This window comes from Monodelphis domestica, chromosome 2, assembly GCF_027887165.1.
Source record: "Monodelphis domestica isolate mMonDom1 chromosome 2, mMonDom1.pri, whole genome shotgun sequence".
Taxonomy (NCBI): Eukaryota; Metazoa; Chordata; class Mammalia; order Didelphimorphia; family Didelphidae; genus Monodelphis; species Monodelphis domestica.
Genome location: NC_077228.1, coordinates 153,485,228 through 153,511,009, shown reverse-complemented (window position 1 = coordinate 153,511,009; position 25,782 = coordinate 153,485,228). Strand labels below are relative to the sequence as shown.

Genomic DNA, 25,782 nt, shown 5'->3' with positions numbered 1-25,782 from the left:
CTGTGTAATTAAAATGACAAAAATTTGGGCTCAGAGAGGTGAGAAAATGTATTGCTTTAAATTCTTGAAAGAGGAAAAGATGGAGGATAGAGGGGGATGGACTATGGGTGTTGACTAGTGGTGTTAAACTCATAGAAACAGGGCCACGAATCCATTCACAAGAATCTACAAGTTGCATGATGGCTTAATTTTAAAATGTAATGTCATCTATGTTGTCCTTTTATTTATTTCGTTACATATAGACCAATTACATTTTAATCTGGTTTGGTCTGGGCAGGGATGCAGGTTGTGTTTGATATATATGATATACAGACCATTACATCTACTGTTAGGCATGATTGGTGTATAGATTAGTTTTGCTGAACTATGAATCTTTTGTTACAAAGGATGGATCACTACTAGTTGGAGGAAAGGGGAGGGATATATTTAGAAAAGATTAAAAAAATAAGATTTTAGAAGGCATGGTTGGCTTAGGAATATTTGTATCAATAAAATCACAGATGCTCAGAGCTATTAAATAATGCCACTTTTTAAATCACTGTATCTTTGCCAAGTGTTCATTCCATGGTAGGGCTAAGTAAATTACCTTTTATTAATATTTAGATGATCTACAAGGGTTTTATGTCAGTCTATTTCCTCATGAAAAGCACCAGATCATCCTGAATCAGACCCAGCCTAAAGCCGAAAGCCTTTGGATATAGTTTGCCTAGATTTAGCAAAGCATTTAGCAGCTTTTCAGGCTACTCTTGTGTAAAGATGGAAAGACATGGGCAAGAAAAAGTTACGTGAATTTAGAACTGATTGAATGGTAATCCAAGCCTAAATGGCAGCTATTAATGGTTTCAAAACTTAGCATACATAGTAGGCCCTTAAGAAATGTAAATTGACTGACGTATTTATAAGGGGAGGATACAGTCACAGTTTTGGAACCAGAGGCCCTTAGAGTCATAGCGGTGTCTTCCTAAACCACAGGCTGGACTGTGAAGGGGTTAATGTACGAGAGTGAAGAGTTTTTATTTTCTCTTAGAGGCAAGAGGAGACTCCTGGAGTTTCTTAAGAGGAAGGTTTTCATGATCACACCTGTGTTTTAGGAAGATTATTTGGCAGCTGTGTGAAGGGCAGACTATAGAGGGGGAGAATCTGGAAAGCAAAGAGATTAATTAGGAGGCTATTTAAATAGATCAAACAAAATGTTATAATGGTTTGAACACAGGTAATAGACATATGAGTAGAAAGAAGGATACAAATGCTAGATACAGAGATGGAATCGACAAAACTTGGAAATCTGCTAGATTAGATATGAAGGGTCAGAAAGAAGAAAAAAATATCTAGCATGACTCTAAGGTCTCAAGGCTGGTAGAGTCCTTGATAAGCTGTTTTAGGGACAAAGATTTTGAGCTGTTTTATCTATGTTAAATAAGACATGCAGAACTGGGATTTGGGAGATAGGTCTGGGTGAAACCTATCTCCGTGATGGTTTACAGAAAAAAGTTATAGGAGAAGAAACTGATGGTCAGAGAGGTTCAGTGAAATACACCCGGTGACACACAGGACACTCTTGTACCTCCTTAGATTTGCTCACCTGATATCTCTTAGGCCCTATCGCTGCCATCCAAATGCCCATGCTCACATCTTCACCCTACAATGTGCCCATGAAAATCAAAGACACAGAAACAATTTTAAAAGAACAAGCTTCATGTTTTATGGACATAACGAACTGAGGTTAAAACTAGGTGACAACATAATTCTTTTGGAGTCTGTTTAATTTTTACCACTTCAGTATGAAATCCTAAATATCAACTAAAATTATTACAGAATTCTTTCAAAGCATAAAGAATGTGATGCATCTTAAAATTCCATAGCAGTGGCCTTGAGGGTAAAGAAAAATAATTTTTACCCTATTAAGGGATTAATTACAATGTAAAAACCTGAAGCAAGTAAATTCTCATTAATAACCTCCATTCCAAAACCAATGAACTTCAGTTCAATTCTAATATTCTACTGGAACTCTATTTGTAAATATAGGCTGAAAACAGAAATGGGCTCAAGAGAAACAAAGTGAGTCCATGGATACCACTAAAGCCATATTAAGATTATGATGAAGAAATCAGAGTTGAGAAAATAGCCTTAACTTTTGAGGTCAATTTCACGAAGGAAGACTAACACTTCCAATTTACTTTTATGTAAAACTTTACTCAGTGTCCTTAGATTGACTTATAGTCACAAAGTGCTAGGACTAACTAGGTATTTTGACCCTCCTCCCTCAGTCCAGTATTCCTATACTCCTTGGTCAAGGAGAGCATACTATACCATATAAAACTCAGTTTAAACTGATCTTAAGTTTATCATGATCTTGGCTAACCAATTCTGCCTTACCTGATATGTCTTTAGTCTTTCTGAGTTGCTGGCTAGCCAGTGAACAATATCTTTGGAGATAACGTAACCTGACCCACATGCAAAAGCAGGATAAGCAGGACTCGGGTACTCTAACTCTTGCCACTTTCCTGTTCGGTCAACTGCCCAATTCAGTCTGAAACTAAGACCAAGATAATCACATCAATTTCTTCAGCTTGCTTGGTAGACAAACTAACACTTACAATTCTCTCCATTTATTACCTTAACAACCCCCAAGCGACTATGAATAAAGACAACGGGATGAGAAAATGCTTTTTCATATAAGCAAAATAATAAAGTAACTAGCACTTTAAGTAGAAAGAGCTATATATTTTTTGTTCTTCTTTTTCTTCTCTCCAGACCTCCAGTACCTAACATTGCATCTTATGCACATGCAAGTCATTTTAAAAACAAAGTTTATAGAATTCAAATGCTGAATTTTATACACAAAATATTGTTAAAGTTCTTTAAATGACTTTAAGCAGGCTTTTTTGTTAGAAGAATGCGGAAAAAAAGTCAAAAGATTCCTGTGCATGGCAAGTTCCTCTTATCAGCCTAAAATTGACATCTAGGGGTGCCAATCGCATCTGTCAGCAAAAAAGAATTTGTTCAAACTGCTTTTCCTCTTCCCACAGGCAGTAAAATATAAAAGCTTGTTTTGTTTTATCCTGAAATCACTTCTAGGAGACTAATATGGCAATTAAATTTCACAACTACAATTTCTTGTGAAAATAACACTACATATTTCACTTCAAAGTAATTATATGCAGTTACTTGAAAATCAGTAGACTTAAAAAGCTTTACTTACTTTCCCCACCAAGAATTTGGTCTGTCCAGGTTTTTATGGGCAATCCTATTAAACACAGCTTCTAAATCTATGTAGCAGTCATCATCTGTCTTCAGCAACAAACCAAAGCTAGTTGTGTCCACAGTCCTGGTGCCAAAACACAAAACACAGACACTCCCGTGACAATCTCTAAGGAGCAAAGCAGCAATGAGATGATACAGCTTATAAAGAATAGTGCTTCTGTGTACAAAACAAGAGGTCTGATGGAGACTTAAATACTTTAGAATTATTTCATAACAAATGTCTTTCTTAAAATCTCATAATCTCATTAAAAGAATATTAGGAAGCAGAGGTCTGAATTAAAAAAAAGAAAGCAAAGAAAGGTTTCATTAGCTAAAGGATGTTTGGATTTATAGAACAGTTCTGCCCCATTTTAATAGAACTATAGTAATGCCAATGGTTATAATTTTACTAACAAAATTGAAAAGGATCTAAAATGCATATTTGATATGAAGGTAATAAAGAAATGTTTGCCTATAAGGCTGGCTCAAGTATCAGTTAACTAAAAGGATTTCTGACTCTGCACAGCTAGGAGGTACACTGGGTAGAGTGCTGGCCTTGGAGTCAAAAAGAGGCATCAGGAGTTCAAATCTGCCCTTAAACTATTTGTGTGACCCTGGGCAAGCTTCAACACTGTTTGTCTCGGTTCCTTATCTGTAAATGGGATGGAAAAGGAAATGGCAAACCACTTCCAGATCTTTGCCAAGAAAACCTCAAAGGAAGTCATGAAGAGTAAGACAACTACTGAAAAACAACAGAATGATCACAAAAGGATATCTATAGTTTTAAATACACACAAGATTAAACTTTTGTCCCATATATGAGAAGCCTTTAAAATCAAAGACAAAAAAACCCTTTCAAATTCCTTTCAAAATTTTATATTGATTCCAGAATTACATACACTAATTTTAAATTTTTTATGAAATGTTATTCAGAAATATATTTTAAAATCTATACTGTACTTTTATGCTTTTATACTTTTATATTAACTAATTACTGTTCCAATCTTGAACCTTTAAATTGTAATGTCATACTTAATGGCTCCTACAAATCAAAATACTTGATCACTGTTAACTGCATGCGAGTGAGAGACTAATGCAAAGAAAAACTCAATTCCTGAGTCATGCAGTTACCCACTTTGATTCCAGCCATCTCCCAGATTTCCTATACGTAGTCACACCCTAGTCTGACCCATTAATAACTGAAAATACATTCAATTGTCCTAACTCTATAGTCTCTTCAGACACCTAAATCTGTAACCGTCTGATGATCAGACTGTAATCTACACAAAATGTGTCTTTATTGTAAGTATTTTTGTACTCTAGGTCCAACAGTAAAGGTTTAAGGCACAGGGGGATGGGAAAAGTTAAGGGAACAAAAAGGAAGATATTTGTAGCTCAATGAAGGGGAAAAGAATAAAAGTTCGGGATTAGGGTTTTTGGAAAGAAGAGAGTTGGGAGCTGAATACCAATCACAGGTCCAGAGCAGGCACTTATATGATTAACTAGTGAACAACAGAGCTATATTTGGTGCCACAAGTTAAAATACTGGGGTGTCAGCTGACTAAGGAATCCTAAGTGAGCAGGAATAACAAATGAAGTTTAAGAAAACACTGGTAAATATGGAAAGCTATTAACATGACTGAGTTGTTAAGTATATTGAATCTAAATCTGGAATATTTTAATGGTGGAGGAACAGAGAATTAAAATAGATCATGACAGTAAAGACAAATAGATTCTCTAGTTTTGAGTCCAGTGCTTTTTCCATGTTAAGGCAAGAAAGTACAATAAAATCCAGCTAAGACCTTCTGGGGCAAGATTAGAGGTGAGTAGCAAAATAATGCACTGTTTCAAGGCAGATGTATAAACAACTAAAATGTGACCCTTTTTAACTTCACTGACTTTTATGAGGAGACAAAACTTGCCTCACTGTTTATGCCACTGGCTGACTTGTGCTGGTGAGGATCTCTTCAGAAGCATATTAATTTTTTGTTAATTTCTAGTATGTTAATAACTGATCTGCTGCCAAAACGGAGGCAAAATTAGTTTATATCCCAAATGTCCAGGGTGTCAGTCTCTGGGAACAAGTAAACATTTTCTACACAACCAAACGAGTCAGATAAAACCCCACCACAAAATATAACCTACCACCTATAGAAGTTCAGTAATTTTGCAGGAACATTTCGGTAGGTGTCAACAATGTCCACAAAAACGATGTCATCAAAGGTGCTGCTCTCTTTCTTCAGTAAGGCGTCCTCTTTATGGAGGTTATTGATATGATCAATAAACCTTTCTGGGCGAGTTTGAAGGTTTTGTAAAAGGGTGTCACCTTCTGAAAAGGAGGAATGACAAAGTGCAAGAGACTTAATACAAACGCTACTGACTAGGAGCAGCTAGGTGGCTCAGTGGATAGAGCCAGGTCTGGAGAAGGAAAGTCCCGAGTTCAAATCTGATCTCAAATAATTCCTACCTGTGATTCTGGGCGAGTCACTTAACCCTAATTACAGATCTTCTGCCTTGGAAATAAGACATAAGGTAAGGGTTTAAAAAAAAAAATCTAGTGACTAATAATAATGACTCACATTTTTATGTAGTATTATAGTTTACTAATAGTAATAGTTAACATTATGAAGTTCCTGCTCTATGCCAAACACTTTACAATTATTATCTTATCTGATCCTCACAACAATCCTTTAAGCTGGTGCTCTTATGAACTTCATTTTATAATTAAGAAAATTGAGGTAAACAGAGGCTTAACCTGACTTGTCTAAGCTCAGGTTTTCCTGACTCTAGGGTCGGTTGTCTGTTCTCTTCTGCCACCTACCTGCCCGTTACAAAGTCCTTTTCTCAAAATAACCCTATACGATATACTACTCCCGTTTTTCCTACAGAGAAAACTTAGGATTAAGAAGTATGTAAAAACATCACATAACTATATTATTTAGCTTAAGTTTTCCTGATTCTCAAGTTCAGCCCACTAATTCAGAGGAGCAATTCTTCACCCCTAGTTTTATTTTTTTGAAAAATTTATTTAGTCAATTTAGAACATTATTTCTTGGTTACAAGAATCGTATTTTTCCCTCTTCTCCCCGACCCCTTCCCCATAGCTGACACGCAATTCCACTGGGTTTTACATGTGTCCTTGATTAGAACCTTTTTCCATGTTGTTGATGTTTGCACTAGGATGATCATTTAGTCTATATCCCCAATCATACCCTTAGTTTTATATATCTCAAATTCTTACCAATCTTTTCATAGCATATCAAGAAAATGTGAAGTTAATTTTGTTTTTGATTCTTGGAAAGTGTCCAATAGTACAAAATGTACTAGACTAGGAGTCAGGAAGTTTGGGTTCTGGATCTTTTCTTGACTATAAAATGAAGAAGTTGGGCTAACCTATCTTTTCAACTCAAATTTTGTGATCTATGATTATTTCTTTGAATTTTATTTAAAATGTGAAGGTGAACTATACAAGTTTTTAGGGGAGAAAATAAAAGTAATGAGAAAATAAAGTCACAATAGAGATATCAAAACTCTAAAAACTAAAAGGGTTTAGAGAGGATGTTTAAAAATTCTGTTCTAAATTCTTTTTAAAATCCTTTATATAATTTAACTATTTTGAGCGTGGTGTCATTATGTCAGCCTAAACCTAATTTCTCCCAAACTATTTTCCAGTTTTTCCAACAACTCATGTAAATGGGGGGCACTTTTCCCAGTAAGTTGTGTACTTAAGTTTATCTAACACTCAGGTTGTTTCTTCTTGCTTAGTCTGTTTCATCTCTTTCATCTGATTTATCAACTCTCCTTTAAAAAAAAGCACCAAACACACCAATTACTACTACTTTATAATATAGTTTGAGGTGTGGTAATGCTATACTCCTTTCATTTGTATTTTCCTCATCTTTCTTGTGATGCTAGATCTTTTGTTCTTCCAAATGAATTAACTTATTTTTTCTAGTCCTGTAAAGTGTCCTCATTCCTCTTTAGTTGTTTGATTGGTGCAATATTAAATCTGTAAATTAGTTTCCATAGTATTGCTATTTTTATTAACAATATTAAATCTGTAAATTAGTTTCCATAGTATTGCTATTTTTATTATGTTGGTGTGGTTCAAGCATGAGCATTGGTTCTCTCTCCACTCATTTAAGTTTCTCTTATTTCTATAGTGTTTTGTAATTGTTTTATGTACTTCCTGTGTAAACCTTAAAATTTCTTAGACTTATAAATGTTGGAAATTTAACCATTGGGAAATTTCATACTTGAAAAATTTCCTACTGATAGTCTATTGGAATGTGAACCCCCCTTGGCATGGGAGGATCCTTCTCCTCCCTACTTAAGACTACTTTAGGACAGAAACCTTTTGCTGAACAATGGAAAGGGCTTTGACCTATGCTTAAGCATAGAACAGGAAGTTCTTTGAGTCATGATTGATTTTAGAATTGATACAATAGAGATACTTGGAATGACAGAACCAGGTCTTGGAACTTCCAATCTCCACCCTACTTAGAGTATCAGCATTTAGGAAGGGCTGCAGCAAAGGATCAAGATTTAATTATTTGAGAATATGACCTTCAACAGACATGTGCAAAGCCACAGACCTCTGGGCAGTCCTGGGTTAAGCTAGAGCCACCATTGGCACAGGGGAGACATCGACAGTGATTGGTAGATGTGAGAACTGAGGGGAGGGAACTGAGATGGGTTCCTTAAAGATAGCGGGGTCTGAGGACCGAGGTGGTTGGAGAGTTTTTGCTCCGAGAGGTTTTTGCTCTGAGAAGCTTGCTCTGAAGGAGGCTGGAGGTGGAGGCCCCTGAGACTGTTTCTCCATTTTGGTCACGTGAGTGATAGGGACAGGTCTTTTTTCTTTGCCTCAGCTATCTAAGGGCTTGGGCCTTTTGGCCCAGCCTAAACAGAGGGGGTATTTAAGCCCTATTCCCTTCTCTCCCCTTTCTCTCTCTCTCTCTCTAATACCTTTCTTCCTCCTGTTTGTAATTAAAAACTCCATAAAAGGTTGACTGCTGACTTGAGTTTTCATTTAGGAATTACATAGCTGAATTCCTTGGCGACCTTAAATTAATATATATCAGTCTTTTAAAGTGATTTCCTTGTCACACCTGCAAGTATTTTATGTATTTTGCAGGGCTTTTTTTGGTAATGGAATTTCTTGTCAGTAACTTTGCTGTTTAAAAAAACCCAGTTTTTTGTAGAAATGCTGATGATTTTTATGAATTCATTTTGTACACTGCTCCCTTGCTTTAGCTATTAATTGTTTTGGCTAATCTATTTGCCAATTCTCCAGGGAAGCATAGTCTCTCCTTAAGATGCTGATTTATTTTCACTAACATCTACGGTTCACTTCACACATGACAGGCATACTAGAAAAACTAAGAGTTAAATATTATTAAAAAATCAAAAGTATGTGGGTAGATTGCTATTCCTACAACTTTGATGGTGAATAATTTTTTTATACTAAACAACCTTCCCCCCATCTAGGATAAATATCATGTTCCTTAAAGAAGTATTTCCCTAACTGTTCTTTGGAACTTGGAATCTGAAGAGCAAATGAGTGGGAGTGGGAGTGGCTAAGGTGACATAAGAAAATTTTCTCTCTGAGTTTGAGGAAAGAAGGAAAAAACATTGAGGTAAGGCAATGGTGGGAGAGGACGGCAATCATCCGATACACTAAATGAGCAATGAATGTATTGTTATAGCTTCCAATAAATCCTACCACAAAATAGAATAAAGCAAGACAGAGTAAAATAATGACTGCAGTTAAGGCAAAAACCTTGCCTTGTCACAAGACTTGACTGCAGCCCAGTTTGGCAGAAGTGACTTGCAATGAAAAGACTAGTGGCAGCCAAAAATTTCTGGAAAGGTAGAGATATGTCCAATATTGTATTAATTTTTATCCTGCTCCTTAAGTAAGGTGCTGACCTCTAAGAAGAAATATTGCTGCCCTAAAAGCTACAAATCTCAAACACCAAAAAGCTACACATCCTTAAGCTACAGAAGCCCAATGCTTTTCTGGCTTGTATCAAAACTCATTAGGATGCAGAGCAATAGTTTTAGTATTAAAAAAAAAAGCAATTCCCTCTATTTTCTTTCAAAATTTCCTAATCTCCCTTTATCTTATGGGTTTTCTATATCTAAGGATCAGTATTTATAGGGCTGAATAAACATAATTCAAAGGCCAGATGTCCTATCGCAAAATTATTTGGGGAAAATGACAAAGCAAGGCAATACCTGCAGTAGCTTACTCTTAGACTAGTAAAACAAAGTTTAATACAGACCTCATTGTTATGAGTACATTATATGAGTACATACAGTAAATAAACTGGTGTGTTCATTCCTTCACCCTAAAACCAGAGTAATTTTACTCTTCAAAGAAAAATATCCAATGAGTAAAATACAAATAAAAATGTTTTCCCTTTCCTCCATGATACAGCAGATATTCTTCCCCTTGTGTGCAATAGAGCTGAGTGCTAGGAGTCAAGGGCAAAGAATAACAGGATACCTGGAAAGACAACAAAATCAACCAGATCTCCCTAAAGAACATTCTTCCTCTTCCTTCTCCCCCCCCCCCAAAAAAAGTTCAAAACAAATTTTAAAACAAAGCTATAAACAAATTGGAAAGCAACAAACTAGGAGGAGTCTCTTATGTGATCACTAAGTCATCTTCATACATTTTAAGAGTGTAGTGAAAAGGGCAAATGAATCTTTGTGTAGATGTTTCATTCCCATACAGATTAAAAGTCATGGAGCTTCCATATTTTACAAGTTTGGTCTTTTGGGAGACATTTCAGAGGTTCTCTCAACAAAAAACCTCAGAAGATATGAAAAGCTCTTTTTTTTTTTTTTAACCAAAACAGAGGGGTGTCAGAGCCCGCAGAAAGGAAGCTGCTACAGATAGGGAAATCATATCAGAAATTTAGGACTGCATAGAAGGGTCTTGGACAGTACCTTCTACCTATGGGTCCGTTCCTTGGTAAGTGCTTTAGGAAAATTCTTCAATTTCCTCATAGTTTTACTCCAAAGCTGTTCTATCTAGCCCCTTCTGGATGATTTAAATAAGAGGGCTTCTTCTTTCCTTAGCAGTATTGTCTACTGGAAAGAACACTGTGCTCAGATTAAGGGCTCAAATCTTAAATCCTGCTTTATTATTGATGTAAAACATGGGAAAGTTTTTTTTAATAGCTCTGTTTACTCATGTCATACTGGGATTATTATAGCTGCCCCCATCTATTTCCTCCTGGGGATACTGTAGAGGTAACAAAGGAAGCTGGAGAAAACATGTCTATAAAACTCTTACTTCTGACTAATGGCAAAAACCCTAGAGGAGAGCTTAGCAGATAGGTCTGTATAGGTCACGCTTCATTTCATCCAGTCCGAACATAAACTCTCCTCACAATGAAGGCCAGAAGCATGAATGGCCTCAGGAAGTTGGGTGTCAGACCCCCACCCGACACTGTACTTCTCTCAGAAGTCCTTCTCTGATCTGTAGAGTCAATGCTGAAACAATGGCCCATGAACTTCAGAAGGGATCACCCTGATTGGAAGGGTGGCAGCTGCATCTGTCCTGGAGACCTTGAGAACTGTGGCATCAGTGGCACTCAGGTAGGAATAAATATACCAGTACTATTCTTCCTTTCTTAGCTACTACTGAGGACATAGATGAATACATACTAATCCCTAAAAAAAAAAAATCCAAACATCCCAAAAGCTGACAAAATTTTCCTCCATATAATGTCTCAGAGAAATTTCTGGGCTAATGCTCTTGGTCCCTGAGCTTTCCAAGGTCAGTTCTGAAACTTGTAATCTACACTGCAGGAAGAAAAGACTCAAAGAAAGAGATGCATGAGGGTTGCTAAGCCTCAGCGTTCCTCTGGCATAATCTAAAGGCAGGGTAAGACAGGACATGGGCCAAGTTCCCTAAAAGCTGTGTCAGGAGAGGAGCACATTTCCATCCATTAACTGTCCCTCTGCCAGCAAGCACAGGAGATATTCAGACTTTTAAAAATGTTGTTCCATCTTCATTCTTGCCAAAAAGATAAGCCAGTGGCAAAGATTTATCAGCCCCAAAAGGCTTCTCTCTCATTTTTAAAAACTGCTTTTTAACTTTAGGTGGTGTAAGTTAACTCCAAGAAGTTCAGTAGACATTTTCATTTGGCCTGTAAACTTACCCTGAATTGTATAAATAAAGCCTCCTGCTACTCCCTCTACACCTTCCATGAATTCATAAGGCAATGCTCCCTCACCAGCCTAGAAAAGAATTGAATAAAGATAAGAATGAAACATTCAGCATGTTTCATTATAGGGAGCTATCTACATTTTAAAAGGATTTGGCAAAATTCAGAATATTTCTTCTGAGAAAACATTTGTTTAAGATCATGAAGGCACCAAGATGAATTATTATCGCTATGAGCTACTGTACTTTTATGTTTCTTCATTTAATTAGAATATAATACCTCACTCAGGTACCCTGAGTTCCTCCTGAGTCTCTAGGGCCACCTTAAATAGTTATTTTGACTTTGCTTTTGCTATTGCCAAAGTCCAAAACTGAATGTTATTGTAGCTTTTGTCCCTTACCATCTTTTTTTGTATTTTCAGTAACTTAGACTTTCTTTTGTTTCCTCTTAAAATGAAGATTCCCACTAAGTTAGAATATAAGACATGTTTATAGTCTGTGCCAGTGTAGTTTAAACATGGTTCTAAGTACAATTATTAACATGACACTGCATTAAAAACTATTGACCAATAAGCTCCCAGCAGTCCTCTCTACACAGTAGATAAATGGCAATTACCCATTTACAATTTACAGCTTTAACCTTCACCTGTCCAAAGCTGGGGTACATTTTGAACTGCCTGTTTCACATCAGTCTGGTCTCTGCTAATTCTGTTTAGGTTTCACCATCTAAAACTGTGTTTCTCTTTATCTATAGAGATAGAGCCCTTCTGGTCACCTAATTTGAGCTTGTCCCACTGTTATCCTGTCATCATCCATCTTTCCAAAAGGTATTTCTGCACACAGAGTTGCTAGAAACAATGCCTTAAAGCTGGCCTACTGCCAATGTTCAGTGGAACTGTTGATAACCTTGTTTTACCACAAAAAATGCTAAGAAAGAATGATTGCTGAAGAAATGACACAGAAGACTGATGTTAAGAGATTCAAACACTGCAGTCACAGAAATGGTTGAATTCCTTGACTATACTAAAAACTTAAAGCTTTGTTTAGGGTATGTTGACTACTGTTTTTGAAAGGGCATTAGGGACTCTGGATTCAGCTTTCTATGTCATCAATTATTGATCCCTTCAATCACTGCGACAATACCCTGCCAAGGGAGCAGAATTCAGAGATAAGTGGTACAAATCTTTGGCAACAAGGAGTTTCCCTGAAAGAAAAACTTTGGTTCAAATTCTACTTCTGATACTTAGTAGCTGTATAACTCTGGGCAAGGCACTTAACCTCTAAGTGCCTTTGGAAAACTCTTAGGACCTCTGGTCCTTTCTTTTGTTAAGTCACAGATTCTCTGAGGAGCTGCATATTTTAAAGCTTTCCTGATTTATCATTCACTCTTCAAAATCCCACACTTAGCAGTAAGATTAAAAAAAATGGAAGTTTTTCATTTATTAAATCTGTCAAAGTCCCAAATCCTCAAATTCCGTTAGTATGCCGAATTAAATTAAAGCACATGTGCAGTCTTCATTTAGATTTTCCTGTCAAGTGAAATATAACTAAGTCAGGTAAGACAGAAAATGGAGATTCTGGACAGCAATTAGTTAGGGTTCATAAAGAGTTCTCTCTTGAAAAACTTTGGGAAATAAGAGACATTTTCCACTCAAAGAATTTACTAACATGGTATTTTACACTAAGATAATATATTAATTATGCTAGAATTTATGAAGTCATGTGACAGCTATGTTTTCAATTCAGGTCTTTATGCTATAGTGATCCCTAAATATGTATCTATTAACAGACATGTCCTATTCTTCCTACTGAAAGGATTTGGGCAAAAAGGGAAATGAATAATTAGTCATTATAACTTGAAATTTCTCTAAAATTCTGCCCTGCAAATTTAGAAATTATTACTTACTGTAATGATTCTAAGAACTCCCCCTCCATCATTCACTGTTACTTTGTGAAGATTCCTAGACACAAGGCCTTGAAGATCCTGGCTCTCCCACACAATCGTGCCTTCAAAGCTCTGTTGTTGATTTTTTAAAAAGAAAGAATAAACATCTAGATTAAACTTTACAAAGAGAAAAGTGATTCTAAAATGAATAAAAGTGGCATGACTTTAAATAAGCAAGGTTTCATCAAATCAAAAGAAAGAAGAAGCTTGGAAAAAGATAAGTGTACTGTGTAAATTTTCATCCTTCCAAATGTCACTTTTACTTTTTTACTTTAACCATGTTACATTTTAATTTTCCAAACATGTTTTTGACATTTCCTTACTTTCGTAAAGAGTACTGCTGACCAGTACTTCTTTTGGATAATTAAAGCTTAGCTATTATGTTTTTAAGAGATGACACTCTATTCTTACTCTCTCCATTGAAGATTTCATGTCAGTGAAAAGACTGAGGACCATTTACCAGGAAGCTTCCTCATCTCCAACCTTTGGCTGTCTTCCCCCTCTTCCATTCCTGTCTCTGATGAAGAGCTGGCCCTTCTAGATGCACTCTTGATTTCAGCCCCTCTCAAGTCTTCAGATCACTGTCATCCCTATTCTATTTTTAATCTTCAATCTCTCCTTCCCTACTTGCTCCTTCCAAGCTGCCTACAAATACACCTATATCTCCCCTCCATTCTTAAAAAAATGAAAAAATGAACCTCACTTGATATGACCATCTCTGTTAGAGCTTTCCTCTCCTTTCTGGCTAAACTCCTTGAGAAAGCCATCTCTCATGATGCCTTCACCTCCTCTCCTCTTATCCTTCTGGAATCTGGCTTCTAATCTTATTCAACTGAAAATGCTCTCCCAAAAGTTACCAATTACCTATTAATTGCCAGATCTAATGAAGCTTTTCAGCCATCATCTTTCTTGACCTCCACAATACCTGACACTGTTGATGACCTCCTTCTGCATGCTGTCTCTTTGCTAGGTTTTCATACTTCCCTCTCTTGGTTCTCCTGTTCTGCCTGATCCTTCCTTCTCAGTTTCTCTGGTTGGTTCTTCCCCCATGTATCCCAGAGCTCTGTCTTGGATCTTTTTCTTTTTTTTGTCTCTAGGGGTTCAATGATTGCTACACTAATGACCCCTAGAATTGTATATCCGGTCCTCATCTCTTCAGCACTCTAGGATATCACTCATTGCCTTTTGAACATCTCAAAGCGGATGGCTTGTGGGTATCTTAAACTGTCCAACCCCCCCCCCCCAACACTTCCCTCTTTTCTCCTAAGCTCTCCCCTCTTCTTGTCAAGGGCACTGTGCTCATAGGTGCTGGGCCTGAAACTTGAGGTGTCATCCTCAACTCTACTCTTACTCACCAATGTCCCAACATCTTCACAACATCCCTCGTGTACACCCCCACCCTCACTTTACCACCTCTCTGGCTCATCTACAAGCCTCAAGTCTCTTCTCACTTTCACTTTTCAGCCTCCAACCCAAAGCCTATGAGACCTTCATAAAGCGTCGGTATGACCCATGAACTCCCCTGGTTCCTCGTCACCTCCAGGATCCAATAGAAAGTCCTCCTTTGGGCATTAAAGCTCTTTACAACTGGGTCCCTTCCTACCTTTCCAGGCTTCCTACACTTCATTTCACTCTACACTGTGACAGAACCACACTGGCCAACCTGCTGTTCCTCAGATGACACTATAATGACATCTTTCTGTCTTTACCCTGACCATTCCCCAGGCTCAGAAAGTGTTCCCTTCGTGGGGGCAGCTGGGTAACTCAGTGGATTGAGAGTCAGGCCTAGAGATGGGAGGTCCTGGGTTCAAATCTGACCTCTGACACTTGCCCAGGATTAAGTGACCCTGGGCAAGTCACTTAATCCCCATTGCCTAGCCCTTATCACTCTTCTGTCTTGGAACCAATACATAGTATTGTTCATAGAAGTACATAGAAGGTAAGGGTTAAAAAAAAAGTGTTCCCTTCTTCTTTCAGCTTTAGTTCCTCTGGTTTCCTTCAAGACTCAGTTCAAATCTTGCCTCCTCTGGGGGTGGGAGGCTTATCCACACTCCTCATCCTTCTCCCAAACCCCAGCTGCTAGTACCTTTCCTTCTCAGATAACATTCCATCTGCTCTGATCTTGGATGTCCCTAGGATTTACCTAGAGTCTCCCTCCATCATAACATGAATTCCTTGAAGACAAAAGCTGTTTGAGTTTCTATGTCTCTTTCTTACTGCATGCTTGGTCACTGACCAATGACCTTAAGATGGTTATTATACAGTCAACCTTAAACTAAATAACCCCAGCCCCTTTACAGTTGTTGATTCTTCTGGATCGAATTTATCTGCATTCACTGTCAACTGTCAGTCTTCATTATTTCTCCCATCCATCTTGTTTAACAAAGTTAATAATCAAGGTGACAAAAGTGACAAGCTTAATTTTGCACATAACTCTAAATCAGTAAGTGATTGCTTAAAGGTGGTTCTGACTCTACAGTAAGTAGGCTTACTATTTTCTGGACTCATAGCATCTTTTGGGGGGGGGTAGGTTGGAAGGAGGGTTAAAGGCATGGTTATTTCTGGGTTTCCCTATTCCTTTCTGGATGATTGTCAAAAATGTGACGGTCTGAAGTGAAGTCTTATTTAATATGATTTCTGTTAAATACCTTTAGAGAATCTATAAAAGGAATAAATATCTACAAATAAGGTCATTCTATAACCTCAAGCACTGAAACAAATAATTCTACAGATGAGGTTAAAAGCTATAAACAAGAGGCAGCTGGGTAGCTCAGTGGATTGAGAGCCAGACCTAGAGACAGGAGGTCCTGGATTCAAATTTCACCTTGGACACGTCCTAGCTGTGTGACCCTGGGCAAGTCACTTAAACCCCCTTTGCCTAGCCCTTACCACTCTTCTGCCTTGGAACCAATATATATTATAGATTCTAAGGTGGAAGGTAAGGGTTATAAAAAAATAAATAAAAATAAAAGCTATAAACATTTAAAATTTTTCTACTTAAAAAAAATCCAGCATAATTAATGAAAATAAGCATTTTCAAAGCACCTACTATGTACAAGGCCAAGAGCCAAACTAATGGCTAGTTTGTTCTTGTTGTTTTATACCACATGTTCACAATTCTTAGGAAATAAAAATTTTATTTTATGAAAAACAATATAAACAATTCTGGAAGAAGCAAAAAAATAACCCGTGGTTTTCATTTATTTTGTAACAGATTTCTAAACTCAGAAGTACAACATTTGCAAAGTCTAATTAAAAAAAAAAACAGTGAGGATACTTATTGGGAAGAGAAAGCAACGGTCGATATAAATATTGCCAAATTTAAGACACTCTGTTAAGAAAAAAATTAAACCTTTTCACAGGGAATGTACTTTGTGCAGAGAGACCGTTGTATCAAAATAAAATATAGTAATAATTTTTTAACTGACAAGGAGAGGTAGAGGTGGGAAGAGATTATTACTATAGGATTTTAACAACTCAGCAAGAATAAGGATATATGATGATAAATGTAAAATGAATTGCTAGTTAATTCAGGTGAACCAAAACAATCTAATTTTTTATACTGAAATTAGTTTTCGTTTTTATGCTGAGGAAACATGAAATTAGACTAAGCAATACTTCAAGTGGTGTAGCTTTCACTTAACTTTTTGACCCCATACTGAGATTTATGCCTCAGTGAGTTACACAATGAAAACATTTCAAGAGATCTGCTTACTTGATAAGCTGTACTGCTGACATACTACGCGAGCAGGCTATTAAGCAAATACCCCAGGAGGGAATAAAATGATACACCAATCATCTACTCTATTCTCTTATATGGAAGAAAGTAGCCTGTCTCTCAGTCATTCACTCTCTGCTGACTCAATCCATGCAAACTGCTCATAACCATTCTTCTTTTGGGCTAATAAGTTTGATATGGCAAAGCAAGAATTCATATTTAAAATTTAGCACATTACAGTCTAGTTTCAATAAGAATAGAATAGATTTTTGAAAGGAAACAATTTTTTAAGAGCAACAGTATTTCTTAACATACTTAAAATCTGCTGAAGTCTGTTAGATTAAGACCTAAAAATATTAGGTCAAAACTAGTTTTTAGGCTCTTGGTTAAGCACTTGTATAATCAAAAATGCCACCTGCAACACTGGCACTAACTGCCAGATGCATTATTTTTGATGTTGGCAGGGGGAAAACAATTTTTGTGTATTGAGAAACTATTTTCATCCTTTTTGTAAGGCTGACCTCTAGTGAGTAATGAAGAACTAATACTTGCTTTCTTCTCCTTTCCTTTCTGAGGGGGTTGCTGTCCAGGTCATTCAAAGAGGGGCTGCTTCACACATTCCCCCACCCTTGCTCATCACCCTGCAGTGAACTGAGAAGTTAGATAACTTCAGATGGTATAAGTGCAATATCTTCACAAATCAGTTCACAGGCCAAATGTCAGAGCATTTTAGGAGGGATCTGGGTTGGTAGGAAAGAGAAGAGATTACTGCTATAGGAAACCTATCCTGGATTAAGGTCTCTATTTGTTGAACAGAACAGCACAATATCAGAAGTTTACAAGCCATTAGGAAAGGATCCTGCCAGAACCAGAACACTGCCCCTGCTCCCCTCTTCTCCCTCAAGCAGAATGAAATCTATACCAATAAGCAGCATAGAGCTTACTACATATATTCGCAGTGCCTCATTATTTCTTTCCTGGATAAGACTAACCCTGATACATGAAAAACAGCCTAACTCCAGTCTACAAATCATAAGAGTAAGTGCCCGATAATGCAAGGACTCAATGTCTTGCCAATTTCACTGATATTTCTGGGACTCTCAAAAATTTATAACTGAGTTCTACTTTTACTAACCCGATAAAGAAACCTGGTAAGATTGAAACAACTAGAAGCACTCTCTGAGCTTAAAAATGAATGCTGGTCCAGCGACTTGTGACTCCAAGTTGGATTAATACATAGCAGCTTCACCCCTGCTAAGTACATCAGTGCTTTAGCATTCTCTTTCCACCCCATACCTCTGGCAAAATGAACTGCTCCACTGGTTTGTACCACAGTCTGTTGACTTGTACTCCACAGCTGGGGGGACTGAAACGAGCACTAAGGAGAGCTTCCTGTGAAGTCAGGAGGGAAAAAAAATTATTAAAAGTCAGGGGAGAAAGTAACTCACTCTTCATACTTGCTATATACAAAGTAATATAAAGACATAAGTAATACAGAGTTTCCCCCCTCAGAAATCATTAGGAATAATGATATTCTATTTAGTTTAATCAGCATTAGTTTTTACCAACCCCACATCCCTCTCTTAAGACTCTTCCATCTATCATTAGGTTAGGACATTGAATCTCCCTACAATCTCCCTTCATTATGCCAATGATGTTATTTGGTTTTCAAACTAAAGTGATAATTCCTTCTAATTTAGAAAATAAAACTGTGCCAAAAAGCACTTGGATATGTGAAGTATTGCCAAACAAAAGTAGAAAAGGAAATAAATCCCTATGTTGAAAAGTAAGGTATCACAAGACAAGAAGCTAAGCATTTGCCTGCAACAAAATCCACTTAAAAAGAGTTGCAACTAATAAAAACAAATTTCTCCAAAAGCCAAGTCAAGGGGAAATAAAGAAGACTGACCTTTGAATGCTCACCCATCTGTTTTAGCTAAAAGAATATATTTGTGTGCTTAATATCACCCATTGACTTATTAGGGGAATATCTCATTAAAGCTATTAAAGTCACAAGGTCTCCAAAATTACAATTTTCTGTTAACTATAAGCTTTCACAAACGCTATAGGGATTATGCTTTTTTTTTTTTTTGCTTCTTTAACAAAATACACATAAACATCACTGACTTACATGCAAAAAAAGGTCCTATAACCTTGGTGGGAGGAAATGATGGGTCTGAATATAGTTCTGTGTGGAGCCTTTGAATATGTACCAGTATTGACTTCAACTAGAAGCTCCTTTAGACCAGAGACTGTTAACCTGTCATTGATTATATATAACATCATGTATAGTGAGTAGCTAAAGGTCAAACCAATAACATGATGAAAGCACTGTACTTATGAATCAGGCTCCCCCACACTGGCAGCATGTTCATTCAAAATAATGAGCAGCAAATACATCTTCATCTACTACTAAGACAATTAAGTATCTGATCTTAGCAAGTCACAGCAGGACCTAATTTCCAGATTAAGTACAATGGCATACTAAAGGACTGCAACTCTGTCACTTAAAAGATTTCCTGGATAGAAGCCTAACTGATGCATAACAGATGGAATCATATGCTAATTGGCCATTAACTTGATGAGGCTCTTCTCATAGCAATAACACTACATTGTGGTCAAACACATTCATCCAATGAAGGAGCTCTGTGAATAAAGCACCTACACCAGTGGAACTCTTTTCCTAACTCTACTAAGACTGCCTCTTCAATCTATTTTTCTCACTACTTGCAAATGAATATTTAATACTTTTGGAAGGAAATCTGAATTACAGGCTTAGTTGTAAGAAAAAGACTAGGGATGATGTTAGAATAGAACAGAGAGAATAGGAAATTTACAGAGGGTTTGAACATGTAAGGCCTTTGGAAAAACAGTTTGGAGGAGCAGTTCGCTGCCTGCTTGGAACCTTATGGGCTCTCATTCTGGAATGGGAGGAAGGCATAAGAAGGGACACTCAGGTTCCAAGGGGGTTCACTTACTTCTGGACCTGGAGAGTGTAGGACCTTACTTCCTATGGCCATCTTGGTATTGAACTCCTGGACAAAGCTGAGGTTCCTGACTCAACTGGGAGGTTCCTGAAAATCTAGAAGCCTTCTGTGATCCTGTTCCTGTGACCCAGTTCCCATCTAATTCATTTGTGTGTGTGAGCTGCAAAGATTTGATCTATCTGTCCTAATCCAAGCCAGATCACCTTGGCTCTGGCCTTCTGGCCTCTAGCTATCTAATTTGACAATCTGAACTCTGTTCCCGTATAAAGTGGACTAAAGCTAGCTTATTTAGCTAGAATATATTTAGGCAGACTAGAGAGTGCAGAGAGAGTAGCCCAACTTAGTTGGGGCCAGAGACCTTTGCAGGCCAGATTTTTTGGGAGGAGCTTAGGAAATAATAGTGATAGGGACCCCATCTCCCTGGTCCACCTGCCCTTCCTTCGTTTTATATAATAAACCATTTTCTTTGTTAATATCACACTGAGAGAGAAGTCAAATTGCATTGCTGTCATCCCCCAAGACCTGAGGCCTACCAACTTGGCTTCATCGTATGTTCACCGAACATCGAGTTCAATACTGGCCAAAACTTCAAACAAACTAGTGACTTTTACCTGGTTCTCCCACTCACTTTCTTCAAAGAACAGTTCAGACACCAAGTAGTTCAATCCCTGGCTAAACAAAATTCCTGTCTGCAAGACACCTGACTAGTTACAAGGGAAGTGGAAAGCTAAACTGTGCCTCAAGACACCACATAAAGAAAGTCCATTTTACTTTGGGTCAAGTACAACAAATCTAATCCTTCAAATTAAACACACTAGGAAATATTATTCAACACTAAGTTAGTGGACATTTTTCCAAGTAAGTGAAACATTTATTGATTGACTCTACAAACATTTCATATCCTTTGCTAACTGGAAGAAGTTATTAAAAAAACAAAATCTAAGCTATATGACAATAAATGTAAGCAGTAATGAAAATATACAGAAATTAACTGAAATTAAAAATTATAATGGCAGCCACTGGCCATGGAGACAGGGTAAGGTAGCTTTAAAAAGTTGGTCTTGTATTAATTTCCAGAGTACAATAAATTATAACTAAATTGTACCACAATAATCAGAAAATCTATCAGGACTCATTACTGTCATTTTGGGATGGCATTTTCTTTGAAAATCAGGAACAATTTCATATACTCATTAATACATATGGGTGCAATACTAGTATACAACAATTCTTTACTACCTTCATTCAGACAAACCTTTGGATAAATTGTGTTCCCCCAAATACAATTAATAGTACATAATAACATGATATATAATGTGCAACATAGTATAAAATAGACATAATATAGCTGGTCACAAATATCAGTATGTCTCTCAATACCAGAATTACAAAAAGGTTCCTTTCATTACATTAAAGAAAGGAAAATCAAGTTGTTCAGCTAGGCAGGGGCAGAATCATTCTGTGGACCTTTTATATGGAAAACAAATTTAATACTGACAAGACGGGAAAGAAGTTAAAGAGTTGGGGAAAACAGTTTGTGAAACAGGGTAATACCTCCTGTTCTGCTTGATACACCTTGACAGTAATATTCCTTTGGAAACCCACATCACCAGCATCATAGAAGACTCCAAGACTAGTAATGACAATTGGGTAGAGAACTCGAAAGCTCACACTGACAACTTGATCCTCAGAGAACCCAGATGCTGTTCCTTCAGGAAGACTGAATGCCTCGATTTCCTGATTTAAAACTAGAGAAGTAATAATAACTCATGTTTATATAATATTTAACAAAGCACTTTCCTCATAATAACCCTATGAGGTAGGTAGCAAAAGTATGATTATTTGCACTTTACAGATGAGGAAACTATGACTTAACTGTGTCAGGCTAAGAGTGAGAAGAAATTGGAAACAGAAGCTACATATAAAAACCAAATAAAGCATTTTAGTTATATCAATTTGAATTATGGGCTGAGTTGCTAAAACTTAAAGCAAGTAATTGCTTATAAAAATAAAGCCATTATTTGTTAAGCTTTTTCCTCTTCCCTCCAAATACCAAGAATAAAAACAAAGCTTCAAAAATATGGCTTTTAGAAAAATAAATTGACTAAATAAACTAATTCAAATGGAAAAAAAATAAGGTATGCTTGAATTCTATTTGACAAGAGTTTGTTGACTATTACAAACTACATGCAGCACATTTAAAATGCAGAAAAACAAAATTCAATCTTTCCCCTAAGTCAGTAATGTCAAGCTTACAAAGAAAGGGGCCACTAAATCAGATCCCCACAAGCTTCATGCTGACTTAGAAAAACACATAAAAATATTATCTATATTCTATGGTATTTTTATTTATTTTGCTAAAATGTTTCCCAATTACATTTTTTTTAAACCCTTACCTTCCATCTTAGAATCAATACTGTGTATTGGTTCCAAGGCAGAAGAGTGGTAAGGGATTGGCAATGGGGGTTAAGTGACTTGCCCAGGGTCACACAGCTGGGAAGTGTCTGAGGCCAGATTTGAACCCAGGACCTCCCATCTCTGGGCCTGACTCTCAATCCACTGAGTTACCCAGCTGCCCCCTCCCAGTTACATTTTAATTTGGTTCAGGCTGTGTGCTTAACACCTTGGCCCTAAACAAGAGCTGATCATTATTATTTATTTTTTAAAACCTTTGCCTCCTGTCTTAGAATCAATATAAAGTACTGGTTCAAAGGCAGAAGAATGGTAAGGGCTAGGTAAATGGGGTTAAGTGACTTGCCCAGGATCATACCACTAGGAAGCGTCTAAGGCCAAATTTGAATCCAGAACTTTTCATTTCCAGACCTGGCTCTGCTATCCCTTGAGCTTGGTTGCCCCTAGGGCTGATCATTATTCAGGGAAGCTTTTCAATAAATTAAACTGTATCTTAGAAAGAAGATTTGAAATTACCCTAAATAGTATTTCAAAATACCATTAATAGGAAGTAACTCCCTCCTCCCAAACTCCAGCCAAGAACTGCTGGAAACTTTTAATTCTGCAGATGGTTTATTGAACATTAGAGAGAATGTGTCCAAAGCATGTTTAAGCTCTTAAATGTACCAAACTGTTGATTTGTGTTTCTGGTTTTAACTTTACTTGTCTGTGTTAAAGGCAGCTAAAAGTTCAAGGTTTCTTGAGAAAGTCATACATGTACCACAAAACTGATTATGTAATAAATTTTAAACGTTTCTAGAGAATGTGACTGGAATTAACAATATTATAAGTAAATGGTTTTATAAGTAATAATAATATAACAATAATATAAGTAAAAATGGTTTTGCAAGGGGTTCATAACTCAGTAACAGTATTTGTCTTTTTCTTCTGCTATACATGTAAGAAACTTTTGCATTTACTTGATACACCAAAAACTATATCCTTCTGAAATTCTATGTATGCCAATGAAGCATTTGTTAGGGATATAAGGGAAGTGCGTTCAATTCCATCAAGTATAATGTCAAACTGCTAAACTCAGCAACTCTCAATGGATCATCTCAAGTATTGTGACTGACAGTCACCCTAGGGCCCCAAAGAGAGAAGTCTTGAATAAATAAACAAAATTGTGGTAACTATGAACACTAACAGAGTTGTGAAACTCACTGGGATTAGTGATGTTCAGCAGTTTGCAGGAGTACGGGTCTTCTCGATCTTCCACAGGTACATTACAGCCACGAGCACCTATTATGAACTTCACAAGCACACTGAGAGATTTCTTGACATTAACATCAATTCATATTCCACCTTGAACACTGGTTTTCTCTCATACTCATTTCAAAATTTGTCCTTTAGTCATAAGTACTCATTAAAATTAACTTTTAAGCTTCACTTTACCTCATGCAAAAGGAAAAGACCCAAAGAAAAGATGCTAAGTTAAACAGAAGCTCATTTCGTTATTCTACTATTGAAAGACAGATTCTGCCTCTGATCACCACTAAAAGCCCATACTAATAAATGACAGCTAGTCAACTGGATTAAGACCGTTTATAGTTCTATTATTGAGGCTACAATTTAATTTTTTAAAAAAAGGTCTCCATCAGTGTTGTCTAAGCATGACTATCTGATATGAAATATATGACTTCTGAACTTCAGACATGCATTGTGAAAATACATATGTACTTTTTTTTTTTGCTTATGTTCAATCAAGGCAGAATTTCTTTAACAACCAGTTTCTTGGATAATTCTAAATAGAAATAATTAGTGATTTTAAAGTTTGTTTTGGACATTAGCCCAAGATGGCCTTTAGTTATGTTATATACACTTTTCCCAACACAATTATAAAGATAATAAATGTAATTAGTAGGAAGACTTTTTTATCTAGAGTTATAAGGATTTCTAATCATTCTCAAAAAACAAAGCTATTGAGATTATTAAAAGCAAAAGAAGATGCGGCAAATTGATAAAAGATAAAATGCAATTCAATTAAAAATTATTTTCCAATAACAAAATGATAATTCTTAAAATTCATTCATACATTATTTGAAGGATAACAGTCCTACTATTACTTTGGGATCAAAACAAAAAAATGGAATTTGGAAATAAACACTTGAAATATCTATTTCTTAGAGCTAATTGTTGGTGACCATAAATTTCACTTTTTCTCAAAAGAGCCCTGGTTTGATGCCTGCCAGAAAGGCCCATCAAATGAGCATATTAGCACTGATAAAAATTATCTCCTTACTTAAGGCATCCTTTCCACTGATACCATCATCATCTTGAGACTGGCTAGTCAGCTGACAAGAGAGAAAAGGGCAATGAATTCTTGCTAGCCTACATGCATTCAATCTAAAAGCCAGCAGATAAGGTATTTTACAAAAATTCAGGGCAAGAAACAAACAAAAAAAAAGAATATAAAGCTGGCATCATAAATACTGCTTTCATAGAGGACTTAAAATTCACCACAAAAATTCACTATGTGTGTACCTTGATTTAAAAAAACAAACAAATTTGTGTTCATGAAAAAAGCTTATGGCATAGCTATAAATGCAATGTGTAATATCCCTCTTCATAAGGCTATAGCATGTAAAATTTGCTATTTAAAAATAAAAGCTTTGATATTTAAAAACATTCGACTATGTATTCTTTTATATGATGACTAAAAGTAATTTGGCTGAAATTATTTCTTGGGCTTAACTACAGTCAGATATAATAATTTCTTCTATACCAACAATAAACTTTTTCAAAATAATGCTCAGGATAATAGTTTCTTATTCTGTGTTCCTAAATATCCAGTAAAGCATTAAAACATGAAACAACTTACCGTTGACTTAGTTCTGGATGTTGTTTCAAGTGCTTCAACCAGGTGCTCCTGATTACATTTCGTAGTTCATGATTACTTCGAGCTGACAGCACACCAACTACCACATCATAATGTCTTGATTTCCACTGAGGAAATGATGCCAGTTGATCTGGAGATAAGTGACAATGATTTAGACACATCAATAATAATCATAGTACCAAATACTATATTTTAAATATTTTGTTTTTTCAAATATCTTAAAATATTTTATTTCAGTATTTTAAATTCTTTAAACCAAGAATGTATTTAAGGAGGCAAATCAGTCATCACTCTACTCCTTGGACAGACAAGGGATTCTCTGCTTGAAAAGGTTAGAATCTCTCTCTATAACTCCTTTTTTATAACCCCCTAAGGTTACAAAATTTCAAGGCCAGCAAATTCCTTATATAATAATCCAAA

The 25,782-nt window shown here is 36.5% G+C and overlaps 1 protein-coding gene across 1 annotated transcript in view; it reads right to left on the bottom strand.

The window, feature by feature from the left end:
• Nucleotides 1–25,782, bottom strand: part of B3GALNT2 (beta-1,3-N-acetylgalactosaminyltransferase 2) — a 39,458-nt gene that overhangs the window by 4,243 nt on the left and 9,433 nt on the right. Inside the window, exons 2-11 of the mRNA XM_056816120.1 lie at nucleotides 25,345–25,492; nucleotides 23,688–23,788; nucleotides 21,627–21,820; nucleotides 18,382–18,477; nucleotides 13,329–13,439; nucleotides 11,418–11,496; nucleotides 5,389–5,572; nucleotides 3,203–3,328; nucleotides 2,377–2,536; nucleotides 1,583–1,639 (exon numbers count right to left, since the gene is read on the bottom strand). Of these exons, the coding sequence (XP_056672098.1) occupies nucleotides 1,583–1,639; nucleotides 2,377–2,536; nucleotides 3,203–3,328; nucleotides 5,389–5,572; nucleotides 11,418–11,496; nucleotides 13,329–13,439; nucleotides 18,382–18,477; nucleotides 21,627–21,820; nucleotides 23,688–23,788; nucleotides 25,345–25,492 (1,256 nt within the window). The remainder of the gene's footprint in view (nucleotides 1–1,582; nucleotides 1,640–2,376; nucleotides 2,537–3,202; nucleotides 3,329–5,388; nucleotides 5,573–11,417; nucleotides 11,497–13,328; nucleotides 13,440–18,381; nucleotides 18,478–21,626; nucleotides 21,821–23,687; nucleotides 23,789–25,344; nucleotides 25,493–25,782) is intronic.